Raw genomic sequence first — 19,995 nt, 5'->3', positions numbered from 1 at the left:
TATGAATTACTAAGCTTAATAGTTGAAATGACAAACAGATTATATTGTATTATATAAATCTTTATTTCAATAATCAACTCCGTATTTGACGTCTTCGCTTCTTTTCGCATTTAAGCTCTAATCTAAACGGCTACTTTTTAACATTAACAGTGTTGTTGAAAATAAAGAATGGTCCTATTCCATGACGCAACAGAAATTTCTTGAAAATGCCCCAAGCGCTCTTGTCTTCTTTTTTATCCTCTTCATCGTCAAAATAGTCGATAGGCCAATCGTCTTCAGTGGTAGATGATAGGTCAGTGGTAGTTTCATATTGTTCAGTGGTACTTTTTTTGTCATCGGGTTTCGCTGTGGTTGTTAAGTCCGGCAAAAAAGTTGGGTAATCGTAATCGGATGGATCGGTGACGGGTTGGGTTTCTGTAGTCGCAAAAGCGTGCGAATTTTTACTTCCCAACTATGTCCGTTGTCCATAAAAAGTCAATCAGGATTACAAAACAATCTTACTTTTAACACATCTTTTTTGGTCATTCACTATGAAGGACGAGTCAATTTCACCGGTCTTTTCAAAGACACAAACGCATTCGAACTCCGTCCTATCGGATATACTGTTAAGGCATTGTAGCCTGGCAAAATTACCGTCATCTGTGCAGGCTGGATCTGCAAACGAATCGCCCTGACGGATTGGAAGTGTTAGTGTCTTACGTAAAACTTACCTAGATTTTGATACTGTACTTTATAACATTGGGCTTCAACTCGATCTGTTACTAAAACGCGACAGAGATCGAGTAACTATTCGTGTAAAAATCAAACAAATCCCCCATTTCGAAAGTAATTAATTACCGTTTAAGACGATCAAGATGGTCACCAAATAGAGCGGCGCGAAAGTGCTCATTTTAATAACAGAAAGAAAGTTCAACAATTTCATAGCGATTGAAAATCCGCGATGACTATGATTACAGATACGTGTTCAAATTTACAATGGACCACTTTATCATACTTCACCCATAAACTGTACTTTATCAATGGGTAAATTAAAAACTTTATTTGATTTAAAGACTATTTTTAAGCCTATTAATAAAAGCAAATAGGAGCTTCAAACGTATAGGAGCGTGTACATGGAACATAATATTCAATTTACAAATTTATTACGAGAGTATACACTTTTTTAAGCCTCTATGGGACGATCTTGGGGTTTATTCCGTACAAAAAATATGTAATACTCGTGAACAAATTCTTCTTGGCTATGAGTTTCGATGGACATTGGTCTTTTACGACGCACCAATGAAATCGCGTCTTTAGCGGACATTCCGTGGAAGTAGATGTAAAAGCAGGCTAACATAGTACCCGTTCTACCTCGACCCCACCAGCAATGGACGCCAACAGCCTGAATGAAAGGGTGACCAAAACTGACCATAAATACCGTTTGAGATTTTGTAAGACTACCTCATTGGCTGAGAAGGCTTTCCTACAAGCTTCTAAGAAAACTTGGGCTTGCGCGGTAGTTGGCGGGTAAAATTCGTCCACTTTTATTTCAGTCCATACTACTTCCGGGAAGCGGTCAACGGGAGGGGGAGTTTCCGGGGAGAGGGTCACGACATGACGTATTCCTTTAGATAATAGATACCGGACATTTTCGACGGTTTTAGGCCAACCGAACGCCGCGATTTTACCTTCTTCAACCCACGAGAAATTTCGAGGAGGCTTTAAGACCATTCGAGAGAAAGTCCCAGACGCTTGCCAAAATAATCCAAGACGTTTTAAGATGGAACTAGTCCAAACTATTCCGCCAAGAACTACTACCTCTTGCGCAAGATATAATGAATACACAAATCGTTTGCACCCCCCCCCCCCACTTTACAATTCACTTTTAGTTCTTGAAAAAACCGCCAGCGATGCCCAATGGCGCTAGCTGGTGGATAAAACCATATCATTCCAGTAAGTAACTTTTGGGGCCCTTTACCACAAAATCAATCAATAAATCGACTTCATTACAGCAGGGAGAGAAAGGGAGATGCCGTTTAATGCTAACAGAACTCGTATCTAGCGGGAAGGGGTCGAAAACGGGGGTATGAAATACTATGTTCTCTCTCTCTCTCCCTGGGTCATTCGGTGGATCATTGAGCATGCGCGAAGTGACATCACGAATAGTTGCTACATGAGATAAAAAATTTGGATTTTGCGCAGTAGAGCTCGCGGTGGCCCGGGTGATACTACCCCCGTTGGCTGGGAAATTTACTTCCCCCACCCAAAAGAGAGACACCTCGCGCTATTCACGCGGCATCTCCCTTTCTCTCCCTGATTACAGACAAAAGGCGAGAGTGAAAAATGTTTTAATGAAAATAATTACATATGGCGTTTTCCTTTGGTCAGATTTTTTACTGCCGGAGGCGCTCGAAAAACCTTTGCGTATTCCAATGGTTTAAGCTCAGTAGTGATGAGACGCGGTGCATGCTCCATTGGTAAAATTAGCCTTGAACTCCCAGCGCCATGCCAGCACTACTGACTTGCCAACACGGCAATAATAATTCGAAACATGGCGCTTAAAAGGTCCATTGGAATACAATTTCATGGGCTATCGTTTCATAATTATCGTCTGCTCGAACGTCGGCATGCTAAGTAGTGATGTAATCAACGCGGAGCGATCGTGAAATTATCAGGCATATTCATGTCCCTAGAAAAAATGTAGATGGCGTTGGTAAAGCCTAGGCCCAGTTGGATATCCCAAAGGTCGAAAAGCAAAGTGGGTGTGGTAAAGTGCATCAAAAATGATCAAAGAACGGCACTGCGCAAGCTCCAAATTGAGTAGAACTGAACTGAACTACTTTTCGGAAGGGAAATTCGGCTTTCACGATTTTGTTCCGGCAATTAGGGCGATGGGAATGTGACATTTTTCCAATGGAATATGCATACTACAACATTTATTGTGTCGTCACGATCACGTGATCGTAACACCAATGGATTTACATGGCAAACTTGCATTTATCGGTTCATGATTCGAATTTTACACCCTACCAATGGAGTACGCAGCGTTTACTAGTATAATACCTAGCTTCTCCTGAGCACAGCTATTTCCTACCAAAGTCAGACGAAAAGAGTGTTCCATTGGACAATGAAAAAATATGTCACTTTCATGGGAATGTTCCATTGACATTTGCGATTGTCAATAATTTGTTTGATCCGGTAGCAGCATAGCGTCAAATTCGGATTTTTTGCCGCCTGAGGCAGCAACGGAAAACTGGCCCAAAGGAAAACGCCAATAATTTGCACATAAGTTCAAAATTTTTTAATTACATGGCTTTTAAGCCACTTTAATATGTTACATACTCAGGTGAACAGAAGTAAGTAAGGGGAGAAGTGTGTAACTAACAGGCAGGAGTTTGGGCAATAAAATATGACACAAAGACAACAAAAAATTGATAAATTACAAGTTTAACTTGTTTTTATTGGATTACATTCTTTTTTAAAATACATAGATTAAGCTTCAAATTGAAATTCAAAGTAAGGTGCATCAAAAGTGTGCACTCTCACGTAACCATCCTCTCCACCACTGCTATAACTGAAATATAATGATCAAAACAGTTCAGTTCAGTTAAAAACATCCCATTTAATTACTAAACCCCACCTCTTTCCATCTGGATGAAATTCGACACTGTTAATTGGTCCAAAATGATCTTTCACTCTTCCAAATTCTTCCGTTAATACCAAATGAAAGAAACGCGCGTCAAATTTTCCTACTCTAGTTGATGTTGTAGTTACATCCATAGCTTCTTGACCACCACCCAACACAACCTTTTAATTAATTGACCAATTATTAACATTTAATTATCTATAATTAAACTAAAGTAGAGAAGATTAAATAAATAGTACATGGTCTCTAATTGGTGAAATAGCGGCTGAATTAACTGGTCTTTCAGTTTTGTAGGTTTTCAAATGGTCCAGAGTGTCCAAATCAAACAACTGGCGATATTTAAATGTTAAATTAAGGGGGTTAATTAAGGAAATAGGTCAAATTAATATACTTTAGCTGTTGAATCTTTGGAAGCAGTGATAATCATGGTTTGATCTTTATTAAATTGCATATCATTAATTTGAGATTTATGTTCTTTAATGCTTTTCCTCTCAGCTTCCATTTTTAAATCCCAAAGAACAATGTCCCCAGTTTCGTGACCGGAAACGATTGTATCTCCTAAATGAGCCCATAAAGCGCTAGTAATTTTTGAATAATCGATAATTGGAATGAGAATGGAGTCTCCTTCTACAAAAACATCAAAATATTTTAAGTATTCTCAGAGTTCCCACACTAATTTTAAAAATTAAGGCCCACCAGTGTCGGTATTAACTCTGGCATCAACAATATGAAGTTCACATTGACGTCCCATAGATTTATCAGTGGTGTACATAATCTCCCTTCCACTGTACGACCACCCGCAAGTTCTGACTGCTGTTTGAGTGTCTATACTTACTAAAGCCTTGCCCGTTTCGCAATCCCATATTTTACAAGTGTTATCGGCAGCCCCAGTTACTACACGAGTTGTATCCCCTGATTTAATCCCAAGTTAAGGGCAAATTTTGACTCGTATGGATGTTTAAAGTGGTTACAAAGGATACAGTTAGGGTCTATACACCATACAGCACCATTATGACCATTAAAGGTGCCTAAACGTTCCCCATTTAAAGAATACCAGACGTTAGGTGTGTGATCTTTAGCGCAAGAAAATAATAAATCCCCTTCACGATTATATTTAATTTGAGTTATAGCACGTTCGTGCCCGTGAAGCATAAGCGGTTTCTGAAATAAGACCAAGGCTTAGGGAATATTTTCCGACACAGACTTTCCAGCGTAAGAAGTAAAATCTTAAGCCTAATACTAAAATTTTTCAATATTAAGTTAGTTCAACGTTTAATCTACTTACCATAATTGTAATAAATCTTTATATTATCAAATAACTAAAGAAAAAACTAATTTTATCTCGACATGAAGTGAAAACGTGGTAGCAAACAAACGAGTTACGTCAAAACTGGAATCTGGAAACTGCGTTCAGTTTGGTTCAGTTCAGTACAGATTTACTACAGGCGGGAAATTCAAAAAACGCAATAAAAATGCTTACCATAATTGTAATAAATCGTTATTTTATCAAATAACTAAACAAGAAACTAATTTTATCTCGACATGAAATGAAAACGTGGTAGCAAACGAGTTACGTCAAAACTGGGATTCTGGAAACTGCGTTCAGTTTGGTTCAGTTCAGTACTACAAATTTACTACAGGCGGGAAATTCAAAAAACGCAATAAAAATGTTCTACATCTATTTTCCGTGGCGAAATAACATTAATTTAATGATAAATTTTGTACATATGCTTGTGATGATGTGAAAAAATTCATTTTTAAATATAGAATCAGTTTTTGTACATAAATTAAGGCACTATTGCACATTGTGTAAAAGTCTAAAACTTTGATGTGAGGCTCATAATTCCATAGAATAAATAATTAATATTCCGCCTTTAAATGGTGCTTATTTAACTGGCACGAACTGCAACAGTGATATCTCCAATATCAGAAAATTCAACAACTTCAGATTTAACATTGTTATTCACATTGAGATTATTCAAATTATCCAAAACAAGTTTCACATTATTTTTGGAATATTTGGATACATCTAAAATAAATACAAGTTTAAAAAAAAATAACAAAATGATTCGAAGCCTCGAAACACTTTAACAACCTTGAATAACGTAGCCAGAATCCATGATTGTTTTATTTTGCTGTTTCCAAATGCAAAACAAGTAATAAAATGTTCCAGCGTAAAAATTATTAACAATAGGAAACACGGAATTGCTTTTGTTAATTTCCCGGTTCAAGCATCCTTCTCTCAATGCTTCTAATGTTAATCTTGTAATATTTATGCTCATGACGCAAAATGGAAAGTGCTTGAAAAAGTATTGAAGTCCCGTTTAATTTAATTTGGTTTAAAACTAATCACCAATCAATTTTTATTAACCTGCTCGGTGGAATGTGATAATTTGTAAATTTCCCTGGCAAGCGGCTTTGTTTTTGAGTCAAAAATTAAATAGAGGAGGTGTAAAAGACCCAGAAACCCAACTCCTCTCAAATCAGTTGCGGGATTGCACCCTTGAAACCCAATTTCCTCCCAATGACTTCCGTATTGTGGACAATCAATTACTATCCCAGTTAAATGCTTGTACAGTGTTTGAATTAATCGAACGTGAAGTGATTTTGTGTTGTCAAAAGGAACTAAGTCAATTAATACTTAGTATCAAGTGTAAACAACTTCTGTAATTATTGATCTTACAATGAGCAATTGAGAAAATTAAATCTCTTTCCTCAATTAATTCTTTTTTAATTTTGGGTGGACCAAATAGGGAATAGCACAGAGAAATAAATGCTTTCCTTTTCTTTTCTGGTTGGATATTTTTAGCAAAATCACTCATATCCATGTTTTGAAAATATTCCAACATGTACTCATATGTGACAGGACTACTTTGCCTAAAAATTGTCGCGCCACCTAAATTATTAAAATAAATTATATTACGCCCATTCAATTCATTAAATTTCGCGTAAATTTACTAGGAACTATCGTTTCAATTTGTTGCCATTCGTTTTTAGCTAATTCTAACTCTTCTTTGGCCAGGTTTTCATCTGTCAAACGTCAAAAAAATTTAAAGGGCCCAAAATGTAAACAAACAGCCAAGGCTTAACGAAATGTATCTTAAAAATTGACTTTATTTACCGCATAACGATTTATTTTGATGTAAAGCGCTTTTCGGAGGTTCCTCTTCATCCTAAATAACAGATATGCATTAGCTTTAAACCTTAAAACTAATTAAAATTATGGTTTTTAAAAGAAATTTGACAAAACTAACATCGATCGCGATTTCATACGACGCCATTCACTCGCGTTACCTGATTGGCTAGCTTCATTACCACGGAGTATTTTTTAGAGGAGTAGAAATGAGGAGTTGCCTTAAAAGTTTATTACATTGCTACTCCGATCTTCTCAAAAATTAGCTTTAACAATTAACTAGGCAATTAAGTATATATTTTAATTGAAATTAATCTCTGCCACAAGTATCATAATCAGTGCACTGCTTTGCTTCAAGTAATAGATTTCTGTTTATGATGATAACGAGAGAAGTATTCAAAGGAAAATTTAAAATACAGTAGTGGCAGTTCCTGGGCTCTAACTGTATTATAGTGTATGGGAAGATAACATGGGAGTGCCAAGTTTCTCTCAAAGTCGCGTATTGAGTCTCAAATCACATCTTTTGACGAAGATAGAAATTTATAAAATTTTCGAGCGTAGGCTGCATAGGATAAGAAAATTTTACGCCTTTTAAATCAGATTTGTTTTAATTTTTTTTTTTCATTTTTGACTTTTCGGTTACAGAGCACCGAAAATGTCGATAAAGAAAGAATAACGGGTGTTCTAATCTTTTTGACGTAAAGCAGGCCTTCCACGCGTCATGCCTCCCATCCTATTATACCGTTTTATATCGGAATGGAAGAATATCTATAAGCCACACCGACCTGTGTTTATAAAAGATTTCAAACAGATAGCTTCTAAGCCTACAAAAACCACGAGATAATGCAAAATAATATAAACAATAGCATCTGGTGCTGCTGTACACTTTCCCATTGTGTACGCAATGCAATGCATTCAGCAATAATGGAAAGAAAAAACTGCTAGATAAAATATTACCAATTTAAAAGTCGAAACTGCATTAAGAAAACAAAGGATAAATCTCAGTCATCTAATTATTTTTATTCTATAATATTTTTTTTTTGCGTCCAACCCCAAAATTTTCAAGTGTTTCCATTTGCTGTCGGTGCTATGTATGGAACCTTCAGATTTCGTCGCGTGCCAGGCACTATGTACCAGTCGCGTGCAGAGCGAGATCAACCTCAACCCGCTTCTGGACCACTTCAGTTTCGCGCCCGGGCCCAGAGATCGAATTGCTTTTTTCCAGCTATATAGGTGATAGCTTAAAAAATCTTTTCAAGAGGATGGCGAAGATTTCTTTTTCTACAAAACTCTAATCTTCCGCCTCAGTACGAGAATAACTAAAAATAACTAACGCGTAACGAAGATTATAACTACCAAGTGTCACTGTTGGGTAATGGTTTACAGTTACACAAACCATGGTTAGGAAGCGGTCGTCAATCATGACGCAATTAGCAAAATATTAGAAAGAAAGCGAACTCTATAGCTGAATGATTCAAATATGAAAGGGTTAGAGCGTGCACTGTTCATATATCTCGATCCTGGAATGTTGTTTATCAAAGTTAATCTTAATCCTACGAAATGGATTGAGGGGAATTTTTTAAGAAAAAAATCAAGCAGCGATATGATAAACGGGCAAATATAGAGTGACAACAAAGCAAACACATTACGCGTTTGGGATGTATTATATTTCATTATTTCTGGCCCCCAGATCGGGTCGGGCGCGAGCAGTCTTGGGTGCTCGGAGCTTTTGTTTATATTACTCTAGCACTCAGTCTAGGTCTCCTCGGAACTAGCTAGGGTGTGGGCCGAACCAAGAAATATATACTGACGGAGGAAGGGGGACATTAAACGGAGATTCCAAAGGAGGAGGGGAACGAAACTTGTACGAAAAAAAAAGGCGGAGATTTACTCCCTTACCCTGGAACAAGCTTTTCAGACCCGTTTAACATTAAAAGAAACTCGGAGGAAAGTTCCCTAAAACATTTTTACCGCGAGATCTTTGCAAAAAATGTGATTTTCTTCCAAAAAATCAATCTCTGTCCTGAATGTCGGTTTCCTTTCCCGAGTTAAATAAATTAAGCTAATATAAAACTAAATAGAGACGAACGAAATGCTTATAACCTCGAAGAAATTTCAAAACTTCACTCTTCCATAAGCGAAAACGGACAGGTGAAAAGAAAAACACTGATAAGTGTTAAAGTTACCTTTACTAGGTAGAGATAACTACCCAATGGTCAGTTAGAACGTATAGGACTTTTCTTAAATCTGAGGTGGTTTCCCCATTTCGAAATTTCTCTGCGAGTATTTTATAACGTGTTGTATAAAACGGTTGAAAAGTCCTCAGGTACAATATGTTGTCCAGCCCTGGTCCAACAGGGGCAACTAACTCCTGTAACCAAGGAACTATGGCCAACAGTTCATCGTTCTCGGTTAAAGACATTTTAAACTTGACGGACCAATCCAATTTCGATTCACAGTCGTTTATCTTCGGACCGGGTTCCTTGGATCGGGTCCTTTTCGACGACGGTTTTAACGGCGTGCCGGCCATCCCCGAGATGAGCCCGCACGCCTCCATCCTTCCGTCCAACGAGACGTCGGGTTTGGGTAACATCTTTTCCCCGTCTTCGACTCCGTCACCATCGGCCACGGCTCTCCTGAGAGATTTCGTTACCCAAAGTTTTCCTCCGTTGACCGTCTCACCGGCCACGAATATATCTTCACCCGGGTTGACTTACGGAGGCATGGGTTGTCCGTCGTTGACCTCTTCTCACGTACAGAACATTACTTACATGTGTCCGCCACCGTTCTCGTCCGGAGCTAGTTCAACTTTGTCGTCGCCCGTTCAAGTATCGAGTAGTAATACATCCATGTTTGACGGAGTTTACGGATTGGGACAACCCAGAAGGAATCAAATACTGGTACCTGGAAGTTGTTCCAATATCGTTTGGAACACTAACGTATCCAGTTTCACTTCCGGTTCGAGTAATGGCATTGTAAGAGACACGTGCAAAAGTAAGTGTGATACTTTAAACGTATGGCAAAGTTATTCTTCAAAAATTCTTTGATTTTGTAATTTTAAGGGGTTGAAGTTGGTAGGTAAAGGTTAAATTGCACGTTGGTAAAGCTATTGAAGTTCTTTTCCTGATTTCACAAGCCCGGGTAATTAACGCGTAGAAAATAAACAGAAACAAAAAATTCCATTGCTATAAGAGTTGAAATCCTTAAATAAACACGGGTATATCTTAAGTTAGAGCGTCCTATCAAAGCATTATCGAGGAAACACGTTGCCAGTTCAATTCACTTCCGAAGCCTTAGATCTGTTGATTACCACATTAGGAAGTTCACCGCGAACTAAAAGCCTTAATTGGAATGTACGAATTTAAAAATGACCGTATTCCAAATCCCATTGTATTCTTCGAGATTGCGTATCCATTCAAATAGCCTTCCAATCGCGAACTGAGCCCATCCATTAACCCGTTCCACTCGTCTCGAACTCTTATCGTTTACAGATGTATCTTCGAGTTGGAATGTTTTTAAGATCTTAACATGCCTTAACTATATACTCTTAAGCGCTGCCTGAAAATATTACCCTTAATCTTCTCGCGTCTCTTACGTAAGTAGTCTATACTAACAACGTCTATATAGCGCGCGCGGCCCTTGTAATGACGAGTGGCTCGTCTAGAGGGGGTCAATTTTCGAGTGGACCTAAGGACCCTACTCAATATCCTCGAGGAGCCGCTTCGAGTGTCTCTTGGCCACGCGCGCTCTGAATCATTCTTTTTTTGGTCTTTTAAGAAATACTAGAGAAATAAGTGAACCGTATCCTAAGCTATAGTACTAAGCCGTAAAACAATTCTCAAGTGGTATCTGTCGAGCATCTATAACTCTTCGAGTTTTTAGAACAAGTACTTCATCCCGCGAGGGCGCGACTTCCAAAAGGGTTTATTGAATGTTCAGAGCCAACGGTTTTCAGTTTAAGTCGTAATTCGTGCGTAATAAGTTGGAAAGATGATAGATTTCCGTAAAATGCCCAAAATTATAACTCCCTCCATAAGCATCAACTCTACAGCCGTAAGTTATCATCAGATCCAACTGAAATTGTTAAGTGAAGTTCGTATTTTTTGTATAGTGATTAAAAGTCTTGGAATGGACTTTACTTAACGTAGAAATATTAATTTTCCTATGGAATTTTTGGTCCTTCTCAAGCCTTTAACTGAATATATCTTTATTAGTGATATTTTCCAAACGAGTTATTTAATTTTACGTATTTTACAGAAGAATTGGATTGCGACCGTTTGGACTCGTGTCTTTCCTTATCATCCATTTCACCCAAAGCCAATTCCCACAGTTCATCAGGGGGAGGTTCAGACATTTGCGGCCCTTCTTCAGTCCCCAACATTACATCCAATAACGACCAACGCCTTAACCTTGGTGGCAATCAATCCCAATCAAGTACGTCTTCGGCCACGAACAACGCTAACGCAAACCCGGGACGTCAACAACGAACCCGTCGCAAACCGCGAGTTCTCTTTTCGCAGGCCCAGGTCTACGAATTGGAGAGACGGTTCAAACAACAAAGATACCTATCCGCCCCGGAAAGGGAACAGTTAGCCACGGTGCTAAAATTAACCTCAACCCAAGTCAAAATATGGTTCCAAAATCGCCGTTATAAATGTAAACGTCAACGCCAAGACAAGAATTTAGAAATGACAGCCGTTCAAGCCGCCGTACACGCCGCGGCGTCCGCGGCTAGGTTACAACACGTCTCGGGTTCATCCAACCCTCCACGTCGAGTGGCGGTACCCGTTCTGGTACGGGATGGTAAACCGTGTCCTTACGGTTCAACCGGAGCGTCCGTTAACTCTTACGGTCAACATCCGGGACATAATTATTCCAATTACGGATGTATTTCGGGACAATACGGAACTCAACCCGTTCCTCTCGGAGCGAATTCGATATCGGGATCGGCGGCGGCGAGTTCAAACGGAGGTTCGGGATCTCAGATTACGGTTTCATCGGCTTCAAATTACGGGATTGAAGCCCAAAGTAATTTACAATCGAGTTATAATTGTAACGAGGTTGTCAGAGCTTGGTGACTGTGAAGTCCGCGAAAGTTTTAAAGTTGAACTGGGAATTTTAGTATAAAAAATGTGTTTCCCTAATTCATTTCATCTTCGGGACCGTTTTAACTAAATTAAATCATAATAATCAGACGTGATTATTTAAATCACACGTGAACTGAACCTCACTAACAATTATTTTAATTAAAGTCGAACCCCATCTCACCAAAATGTACCTTATAATCGGAGGCTTTATATTTAAAAATATATTAAACTTAATTTGTTGAATTTAGGAATTATAGAAATTAGGAATGAAGTATGTGATTAGGAATAAAATAGTTTCTCTCTCTAGATTGACTCTTCTCTTTGATAAAAATAACCGTATTTCAAAAATGAAGGGAAAAAAACGTGAAAGTTCATAACCTCGAATGTCTTTCATCATTTTTCAAATCAACTCTTTTTCTTTTATAAAGGAAAAAGGGTCGACATTTCTTATAATATTAAAAGAAAAATACGTAGGCTCGCGGCGCGAAGAACAAAACCTCGTTTGTGTTTCTCTTTTGACATAAAAAAACAGGAGGGAAATAATGGCGCCAATAATGTCGCGCGCGCATTCTTCCAACGTAGTTTTTTTTCTTCCAATCATTCCATAACGTGTACGTGGCACGTGCTGAATCCCGCCAAAAAAAAAGAATCGGGAACTCATCCATATACTTTACATTAAGCCTAATATGCGGAATAACTTGACCAACAATAACTAACGTAACGCCTGTAGAAATGTTTCACTCGCTTAACACTGGTGCTTTGAGGAAAAGCCAAATGGTCTCTCTCTCTCTTTCTCTGAGTCTCTACCTCGGACATGACCCTTTCCCACTTTCTACAATCTCCCTTCGCGACAATCTTGGGATTTAATGAAGAAAACTCTTTTGACAGAGTAGAGAGGCGAATCAAATACCGTTTTGTTTGTAAAAAAAGTCTTTTTTGATACGGTCCAGCGCTAGTTTTTGGCCGAGATTGAGCGAATGCCACCTAATCTTCCAAATAAGGGATCGGAGGGGGAAGAGACGGCGACTAGTTGTCGGTCCGAGACCGGAAAAGGCATTTTTGTACATATTATTTGGCAGTCACCATTTATACGACGTTAAAAATCTGCTTTGCCCGACAATTATTTTCCTTTTTTTTTTTTCTATTACGAGAAAAGTAAACGAAATATAGAGAAAGGCTTTGTCAGAAGACAAAGCGTGAAAATGAGGCTTTTTCTTCATTCTCAAAGAGCTAAATTGTTGAAATTACGAGTAATTAAGCAGATTCATTCTCTCCCCTACTCCCCCTCTAGGTCCCGCTTCCCTTGGTTTTGGCGCGTGCGAGGCTTATAACTTTGAAATCGAGATAAAAATCCAATGATTACGTATAGTTTCCCCCTCATTAAAAAGAACTGAAAAAAACCCACAGAATCTCGAGGGCGAATTTAAAACTCTTAATTAACGGGTTATCGGCTGGTTACGCCGCATTAAGCAGCCAGAGAGACATTAAGTCTACGGCAAAGGACATCTTAAACGACATACTTCAAAAATGCCTGATAAATCTTTACCATACAGCGAAGCTAATTCTTATTATACCTTCACTTTGGATTGTTACAACCCTGAAGGCCTATTTTCATTGACAAATTTGTTCGGGAATTATCTAAAAACAGGCGAATTGTAAGCCCAGTTGCAACGTATAAGCGAAGGAAATATCCATTTCTCTTCCGCTATACGATGAGTTGTTTCCTTAGGAAAGTAAACAGAAAGTACGGATGGAACTCGCGCCGTAATTTGGGTGTTAGGGAACCTGGCTATTGGCTTTCGTTGGGATCCCTTCTGGTCTTTGTACGGCCCGTAATTAATAGGGAAGCGCTGACAACTAGCTAGCTGGCTCCCGCGCGTTACTATGACCGCCAATCCCCTGGTAAGGTAGACAAAACGCTTTTTAACCTTTTCCTTAATCAGTACAGGCTTTTCCACGTAAATCTCCGCGTACTTTATGTATACTTATAGATATAACATTCTTCGGGTCTTTCTTAATGAAGCTGTACAACAACCAGCGTTAGACCATTTATCTAGATTTATTTACTTGATAACGGTATTATTACCAGTGTAGGGATAAAAGTTAAAACAAATCACTGAACTGCGTGGGTGGGCCATTTACCGTAATAAATTGATTAACATATGTATATCTTAATATCAAACGGTCTACGGAATTTCCAATCAAAATCTATCGTGAAATGTTAACAGAACTTCGGACGAAATTCGCTCGACGTCTGACGCGAACTACAAACGAACTTCAAACGCCAACGTCAAACATCTTATAATGGGTAATTTGTCATTTTCACGCAAATATGCCTCAAAACCTGATTATAACAATCTTAAGTCGAGATAATCTTTGATGAACTAAATGACCCTTTGATAATATCTCGCGTAAGGGAAGAAGCCCCTAACGTCTTGGTGGCACGCATTATAGACAAACCTTGGGAGAGAGAGAGAGAGAGAGAATCTCATCATTTTTGGGGGGATTTTATCGGCAAATCACCCTAAGATACGATTTCCTAACACAGTGGTCTATTTCACCCCCCTCCCCTACCCAATTTCTCTCCCGAGGCGGTATTTTTTAAAAGCATCGCATCGCATCGCGGGGACGTGTGTGTGTAGATCTTTTATCCCTATATCGTATACAAATGGAAAGTGACTCCTCCGGTTGATCATTTTGAACCCGAGACCACGAAGAGTGACTTAAGAAAGGAACCCCTACCTTTATTGGCGCTCAACAGTACCATTGACTTACATTTTCATAAAAAACCTCTCGGTAGCTTTAGCTTTTCCGGAAATGTTGAAAAAGTGAGTGATTAGGTCTAGGGATTGGACGAGCGGGGGGGGGGGGCGGGCGGGCGTCATGAAGGGAGAAGCCTTGTTTAAACAAGTTACCCAACCCCCGTCTTGATTGACAGAGAAATTTATTGACCTCAGAGCTTGTCTATCTTGGTTTATTTACGCAAATTTTGATCTAGCGCGACTCGCTACCCTCCCCTCCACCCCCACCCCCCATTTCCATTAAGAAAGGTATCTGCTGACCTAAAAGCGCCCGCAGCAACGCCAGCACAATGGGACGTTTCAACTCTCTGTAAACAAATAATTCTCTACCCTCCTCCCAAAACGCGCCGCTAAAATATGTCACGTGGTAGGCCTAAATTAAAATATTCGCTAAGCCTTTGCTTTGAATTTAGAAAATTCTCGCGGACTTGTTTCAAATTGCGCGCGCTTTGAAAAGTTGCAATGTCACGTGGTAGGCCTAAATTAAAACATTTCCTAAGCCTTTGCTTTGAATTTAGAAAATTCTCGCGGACTTGTTTCAAATTGCGCGCGCTTTGAAAAGTTGCAATGTCACGTGGTAGGCCTAAATTAAAACATTTCCTAAGCCTTTGCTTTGAATTTAGAAAATTCTCGCGGACTTGTTTCAAATTGCGCGCGCTTTGAAAAGTTGCAATGTCACGTGGTAGGCCTAAATTAAAATATTCCCTAAGCCTTTGCTTTGAAATTTAAAAAATTCTCGCGGACTTGTTTCAAATTGCGCGCGCTTTGAAAAGTTGCAATGTCACGTGGTAGGCCTAAATTAAAATATTCCCTAAGCCTTTGCTTTGAATTTAGAAAATTCTCGCGGACTTGTTTCAAATTGCGCGCGCTTTGAAAAGTTGCAATGTCACGTGCTTTGTGAAGCAAGTTAAGCCTTGTTCCCATCAGCAAAAAGATTACAATTTTTTTTATAAATAATTTATTATAAATTGTAGGCTTAATTTCGACACCACGGGATCCCCATCAGGGATTGTACCAATTTAGAAAGAGAATAGTGAATGAAAGTACCACTAATATAAAGAGAATCCACAGCCGGAATCCCGCGTTCTTTTTCATGGCTTGCCTCAATTCCTCATTGGCTTCTTTAATGTTTTCAGTTGTACCTACTGTGACGTCCGCTACTTTATTTATGTCCTGCTCTTGTTCTAAAACTTTTTCAGAGAAAACTTCTTGGAGTCGAGAAATTTCTATCACTCTTCCTTCAATTTGTCTAAGGAAGAGATATAATCACGCCGTATTTAATTTAAATACTTAATAACGCTCAAAAATTTCCTCTGTTATAAGTAGGGCTGAACATAAGTCAACTTGACTACTATCCAAAAAATATCCTTATGTACAGCCCTGGTTACAATCGCTAAGCCTAGACCAAGGCTTAGTACCCCTAAATAAAAAAATCCTTATGTACAGCCCTGGTTACAATCAAGACCAAGGCTTAGTACCCCTAAATAAAAAAATGGTTATGTACAGCCCTGGTTACAATCAAGACCAAGGCTTAGTACCCTAAATAAAAAATGGATATGTACAGCCCTGGTTACAATCAAGACCAAGGCTTAGTACCCCTAAATAAAAAATCCTTATGTATAGCCCTGGTTACAATCAAGACCAAGGCTTAGTACCCCTAAATAAGAAATGGTTATGTACAGCCCTGGTTACAATCAAGACCAAGGCTTAGTACCCCTAAATTAAAAAATCCTTATGTACAGCCCTGGTTACAATCAAGACCAAGGCTTAGAACCCCTAGAATGACTGACCAAGGCTTAGTACCCCTAGACCGACTGACCAAGGCTTAGTACCCCTAGAACGACTGACCAAGGCTTAGTACCCCTAGAACGACTGACCAAGGCTTATGCTTAAAACCTTATTATAACTTTTATTCTTACTTGACTTCATCAACCATACTATTCAATTCTTCATATAATCGTTCATTTTCTTGCTCAAACTATATCAAAGTTACAAATTATAATTAAAAATAAACAAATAACAATTAAATATGAAAAATCCATCAAACATACAAGTTGTAGCTCTTCGGGTGAGAAATTAGTGGTTGTTGTAGTTTCCCAATATTCATTTGGATCCTCAACACCAAATTGGATTTTATCCTGACGTGTAGGAGTTGAAGGCGCTTCATTGGGAGCCTCAACATCATTTGCATCGTGGAATTCCTTCTCATCATTTGTATCCTTCTCTTCACTGGTCTTAGTACCTTTATTGTCAGATTGAAGAGCTTCTTCCTCTTCTTTAGCAGTTTTAGAAGCTCTATAACCGGTTTCTAATCTCACCCTAATCATAATTTAAAGGATTAAATTAATTTTTGTTAATCATTGATCATTTTAAATTGGGCCACTTACATTTTTTGCTTGTCAATAGTTCTTTTAACTCTTATAGCTTTAATTTCACTAAATATATTGCAAACCGCTAAAAATTAAATTAAACTTAATTAAATTGATAATTTGTGATATTTATTTGGGTTTAAATATGACCAACCTTTTAAGTAAGATTCCAAAATATCAATAACAGCTTCTTGATGCAATAAATGCTGATTTGTATTATTTAGTCTATGAACTATGTTGAAAGAACTTTAATATTAAAATTTCAAGTAATATTCTTGTGTTAAACTGACTTTCTTTCTTCATTTTACGTAAAACATCTTTGCAAGTGTGCATAAATTTCTGGGAATCTTGATCAATTTGATCCCTTTCATTCTCTGTCATATTGGATGCTTCATACATTATGAAACTTGGATAAAATGGAATTAAACTTAATTAAAAGCATCATTAATTGATATAATAATAAAAGAAATTGCCTACTTCATGTTAATATAATCTTTTCTATGCCTTAATAGAAATTCCTTCATTTTGGTAATGCTTAAAACCTAAGTTTAGAACAACTAAGATTAAACTTTGAATGACTAAAGTATTAAGATTAATTTAACTTACAATTTCCTTCGCTTTAATGGCAAATTCCGATTTAACTGGCTTCCCAGATGGTTGGCCCAATATTAAGTTTTTAGTTTCATTATCAATAGTAGACTGAGAAACGCTAGGACCTAACGCTTTATTTCGCGTTCGAACTGTTTTCACGCAAGCTCGGAACAAATTTGTTAAATCCATGACTTAAAATACGTTTAAATTTTAGTATTTAATTATATCTACAACTTTCAAACCTCAAGAAACACGACATAAACGGCAATCATCCTTAAATGACGTAAGAACTCAAATGAATTATAAGCAGACGCTTTAGCAGAAAGCTCAGATAAGTTAAGATGGAAAAACGGGCTGGATATAACTACGGAAAACCAAACCAAAATGGTGGGAAATTCAAACTGGCAAAGAACACGAGGCTATCAAAACTAGAAGGAAAGTACTTTTACCTTGCAAGAAACGTAAACCCCTTTGAAAAACATCTTTCATCGGAAATCATGGATATCAAATAGGATAATTTGAATTCCATTAAAATACAATTTTAAGCTCGTCTAGTTCATTGAAGTGAAAAATTCGCCAGTCCGTCACGGAAGGTGATCAAGCATCCGCCCGATGACGGTTTTATCGAGAAAAAATAAAAACCATCTGCCCGCTGGTCGTTGCTGTCCCTTATGTTTATTTCTCTCGGACGCAGCGAGAGAACTAAATAAAAGAACTATTGTTACTTGTAATCGGAAACGGTGTTCTTATAAAAAGACCGGAACTAGATAGGTGTAGGCGTACGAAGTTTATTTTCCCACCTAGTTTATGGTCATCATTTTAACGTTTGAGTCCTACCAAAGTTCTGTAGCGCCGCGTATTTTCGTCCGGGGAATTCTAATTTAATTATGGAACTTCAATATCGACCGAGCAATTAGGATTATAACTTATGTATAATACAAGTGTCCAGAACATTGGATTAGACTCATTTGGGGACCAGGCAATTTCGTCGTAAGTATCCAAATTTTCAATTATTTAATAGCTCGGGAAACGAATGTCCATAACTTGAAGTTAACATTGTGTAAAGAGAACGGGATTGACGTGGAAGTAATTTATAACTCGCAGTTAATCTACTTCAGATTCTTACGCTCGCTTGAGACGCGATAATACATACGAGACATCAACGTGAAAAATAGGGTTAATGTAGTTTATACTTCACTAGATGGGCTTCAGACTTTATGTTCAATCCACGCAGCGTAGTTAATAAATCCAAGCGAGATAAATTTGACTATTAGTAAATTATAATTACAATTTCTACGGCGAGAAATAGAACTCGCGGAGATGACGTCATAGGCATATTAGTAAGTCATTTTCGTTCTCCCGTACCATATATTTTGGCTGGGAGAAACTAGATAATTATACTTTATAAATTAGCTCCCAAACAAGTAATCTCCCAATTCCCATCGCAGTCGCGCTTGTGTCACCAAAGCTCAAAAATCCCCCTAATGATTATTATTACGAGTTTAGTAAAACTTTTGGGGAAAGTTTTTGACCCGGGCAAATTTAATGTTATAAACGTATAGGTCGCCGCGTCAAACTCAACTTCCCCTTCCCAAAAACCCTCCGATTCAGCAGGTAACCCGGTAGAAGGTAAAGAGAGAAAAATGTCTAATATCTGTCCGAATAAAAATTTTGGAAAAAGGTGTCAGTCGAGGACAATATTGCGACGCTCCGTAGATTAAAACAGACAGCGTTTCGTAGCCTTTTTGGCCTTCATCGATTTATACTGCAGGCTGAAAATCCCTTTTAGAGGTTCTCTTCCCGCAGTTACTCGGTATAGTCAGACGCAACCTTGAAAGAGAGTAGTTTACAAGCGGAGAATGTACAATTTCAGGGCAGATTCTTAGGTTGCATCCGGATGGGATGGAAGAGGCTGCGCGGTCCATCCTGATCCCTTTTCCTCCTCTCATCCCTTTTCCTTACTCTTTCCGGAGTGTATAGTCATCTCTGTGAAAATGGCGGGAGTTTCTGGCATTGACCGGAATGTTCCACGCATGTCCCTTAATACCATCGGCGATCACCTTAGTCGTAAACGGCTTTAGAAGTCGCCTTTTCACTCGGACATTACGGAATTCCCGCCACCGTCCCCTAAAATTTCGGATAACATTCTTCTTCTTCCTTAAGAAAGCGTCTTTCCGAGGAGGAAAAGAAAAAGAAGAAAAAAAGAATCCCGGGGGAAGACAAGATTCTTCGTCAGAGAAGCAACGATTTCTTCGACGGATTTTGATCTTCGCGGTTTTGCTCCTTATCTTTCCGGACTTTTATCGGAATTTCGGGAGTTCTTTTATAATTCGGATTTGATGATAGTGTGACGAGCGTTTTGACAAAACTGACAGTTTAAGACCACATC

The 19,995-nt window shown here is 38.4% G+C and overlaps 6 protein-coding genes and 1 long non-coding RNA gene across 7 annotated transcripts; 2 read left to right on the top strand and 5 right to left on the bottom strand.

The window, feature by feature from the left end:
* Positions 1-73: 73 nt before the first annotated feature.
* LOC149717856 (uncharacterized) lies at positions 74-3,301 on the bottom strand. The gene is made up of 6 exons (XM_089840903.1): positions 2,345-3,301; positions 1,441-1,906; positions 838-1,381; positions 711-761; positions 502-654; positions 74-414 (listed from the first exon to the last, which is right to left on the bottom strand). The coding sequence occupies exons 3-6, from the start codon at positions 920-922 to the stop codon at positions 131-133; spliced, it is 573 nt and encodes a 190-aa protein (XP_089697029.1). The 5' UTR covers positions 923-1,381; positions 1,441-1,906; positions 2,345-3,301; the 3' UTR covers positions 74-130.
* On the bottom strand, positions 1,163-1,710 carry LOC149717857 (dual specificity protein phosphatase 23-like). The gene is made up of 2 exons (XM_089834744.1): positions 1,441-1,710; positions 1,163-1,381 (listed from the first exon to the last, which is right to left on the bottom strand). Exons 1-2 carry the CDS (start codon positions 1,708-1,710, stop codon positions 1,163-1,165), a joined length of 489 nt encoding a protein of 162 aa, XP_089690870.1.
* A 107-nt stretch (positions 3,302-3,408) lies between the features above and the next one.
* eIF3i (eukaryotic translation initiation factor 3 subunit i) lies at positions 3,409-5,048 on the bottom strand. Its single transcript, XM_089840890.1, has 7 exons — positions 4,911-5,048; positions 4,606-4,786; positions 4,322-4,537; positions 4,017-4,252; positions 3,865-3,954; positions 3,620-3,786; positions 3,409-3,553 (listed from the first exon to the last, which is right to left on the bottom strand). The coding sequence occupies exons 1-7, from the start codon at positions 4,911-4,913 to the stop codon at positions 3,472-3,474; spliced, it is 975 nt and encodes a 324-aa protein (XP_089697016.1). The 5' UTR covers positions 4,914-5,048; the 3' UTR covers positions 3,409-3,471.
* Positions 5,049-5,306: 258 nt separating this feature from the next.
* Positions 5,307-6,937, bottom strand: LOC149717854 (ELMO domain-containing protein 3-like). Its single transcript, XM_089840899.1, has 7 exons — positions 6,880-6,937; positions 6,747-6,798; positions 6,584-6,655; positions 6,309-6,521; positions 5,997-6,250; positions 5,721-5,925; positions 5,307-5,654 (listed from the first exon to the last, which is right to left on the bottom strand). The coding sequence occupies exons 1-7, from the start codon at positions 6,904-6,906 to the stop codon at positions 5,515-5,517; spliced, it is 963 nt and encodes a 320-aa protein (XP_089697025.1). The 5' UTR covers positions 6,907-6,937; the 3' UTR covers positions 5,307-5,514.
* Positions 6,938-9,034: 2,097 nt separating this feature from the next.
* On the top strand, positions 9,035-12,149 carry LOC149717853 (uncharacterized). Its single transcript, XM_089834738.1, has 2 exons — positions 9,035-9,752; positions 11,016-12,149. The coding sequence occupies exons 1-2, from the start codon at positions 9,092-9,094 to the stop codon at positions 11,834-11,836; spliced, it is 1,482 nt and encodes a 493-aa protein (XP_089690864.1). The 5' UTR covers positions 9,035-9,091; the 3' UTR covers positions 11,837-12,149.
* Positions 12,150-15,575: 3,426 nt separating this feature from the next.
* Syx18 (syntaxin 18) lies at positions 15,576-17,932 on the bottom strand. Its single transcript, XM_089840876.1, has 8 exons — positions 17,622-17,932; positions 17,493-17,557; positions 17,306-17,421; positions 17,170-17,247; positions 17,034-17,100; positions 16,698-16,965; positions 16,566-16,624; positions 15,576-15,895 (listed from the first exon to the last, which is right to left on the bottom strand). Exons 1-8 carry the CDS (start codon positions 17,793-17,795, stop codon positions 15,649-15,651), a joined length of 1,074 nt encoding a protein of 357 aa, XP_089697002.1. The 5' UTR covers positions 17,796-17,932; the 3' UTR covers positions 15,576-15,648.
* A 195-nt stretch (positions 17,933-18,127) lies between these two features.
* Positions 18,128-19,973, top strand: LOC149717851 (uncharacterized). The gene is made up of 2 exons (XR_016367911.1): positions 18,128-18,596; positions 19,770-19,973. It is a non-coding gene; the product is annotated as an uncharacterized LOC149717851 (long non-coding RNA).
* Positions 19,974-19,995: the final 22 nt, after the last annotated feature.

The sequence above is a fragment of the Phalangium opilio genome, unplaced genomic scaffold (genome assembly GCF_054372755.1).
Source record: "Phalangium opilio isolate 3A_F unplaced genomic scaffold, DU_Popi_V2 ptg000003l_1, whole genome shotgun sequence".
Classification (NCBI taxonomy): Eukaryota; Metazoa; Arthropoda; class Arachnida; order Opiliones; family Phalangiidae; genus Phalangium; species Phalangium opilio.
Note: the sequence above shows the minus strand (reverse complement) of the source record. Positions and strands in the feature narration are given on the sequence as shown.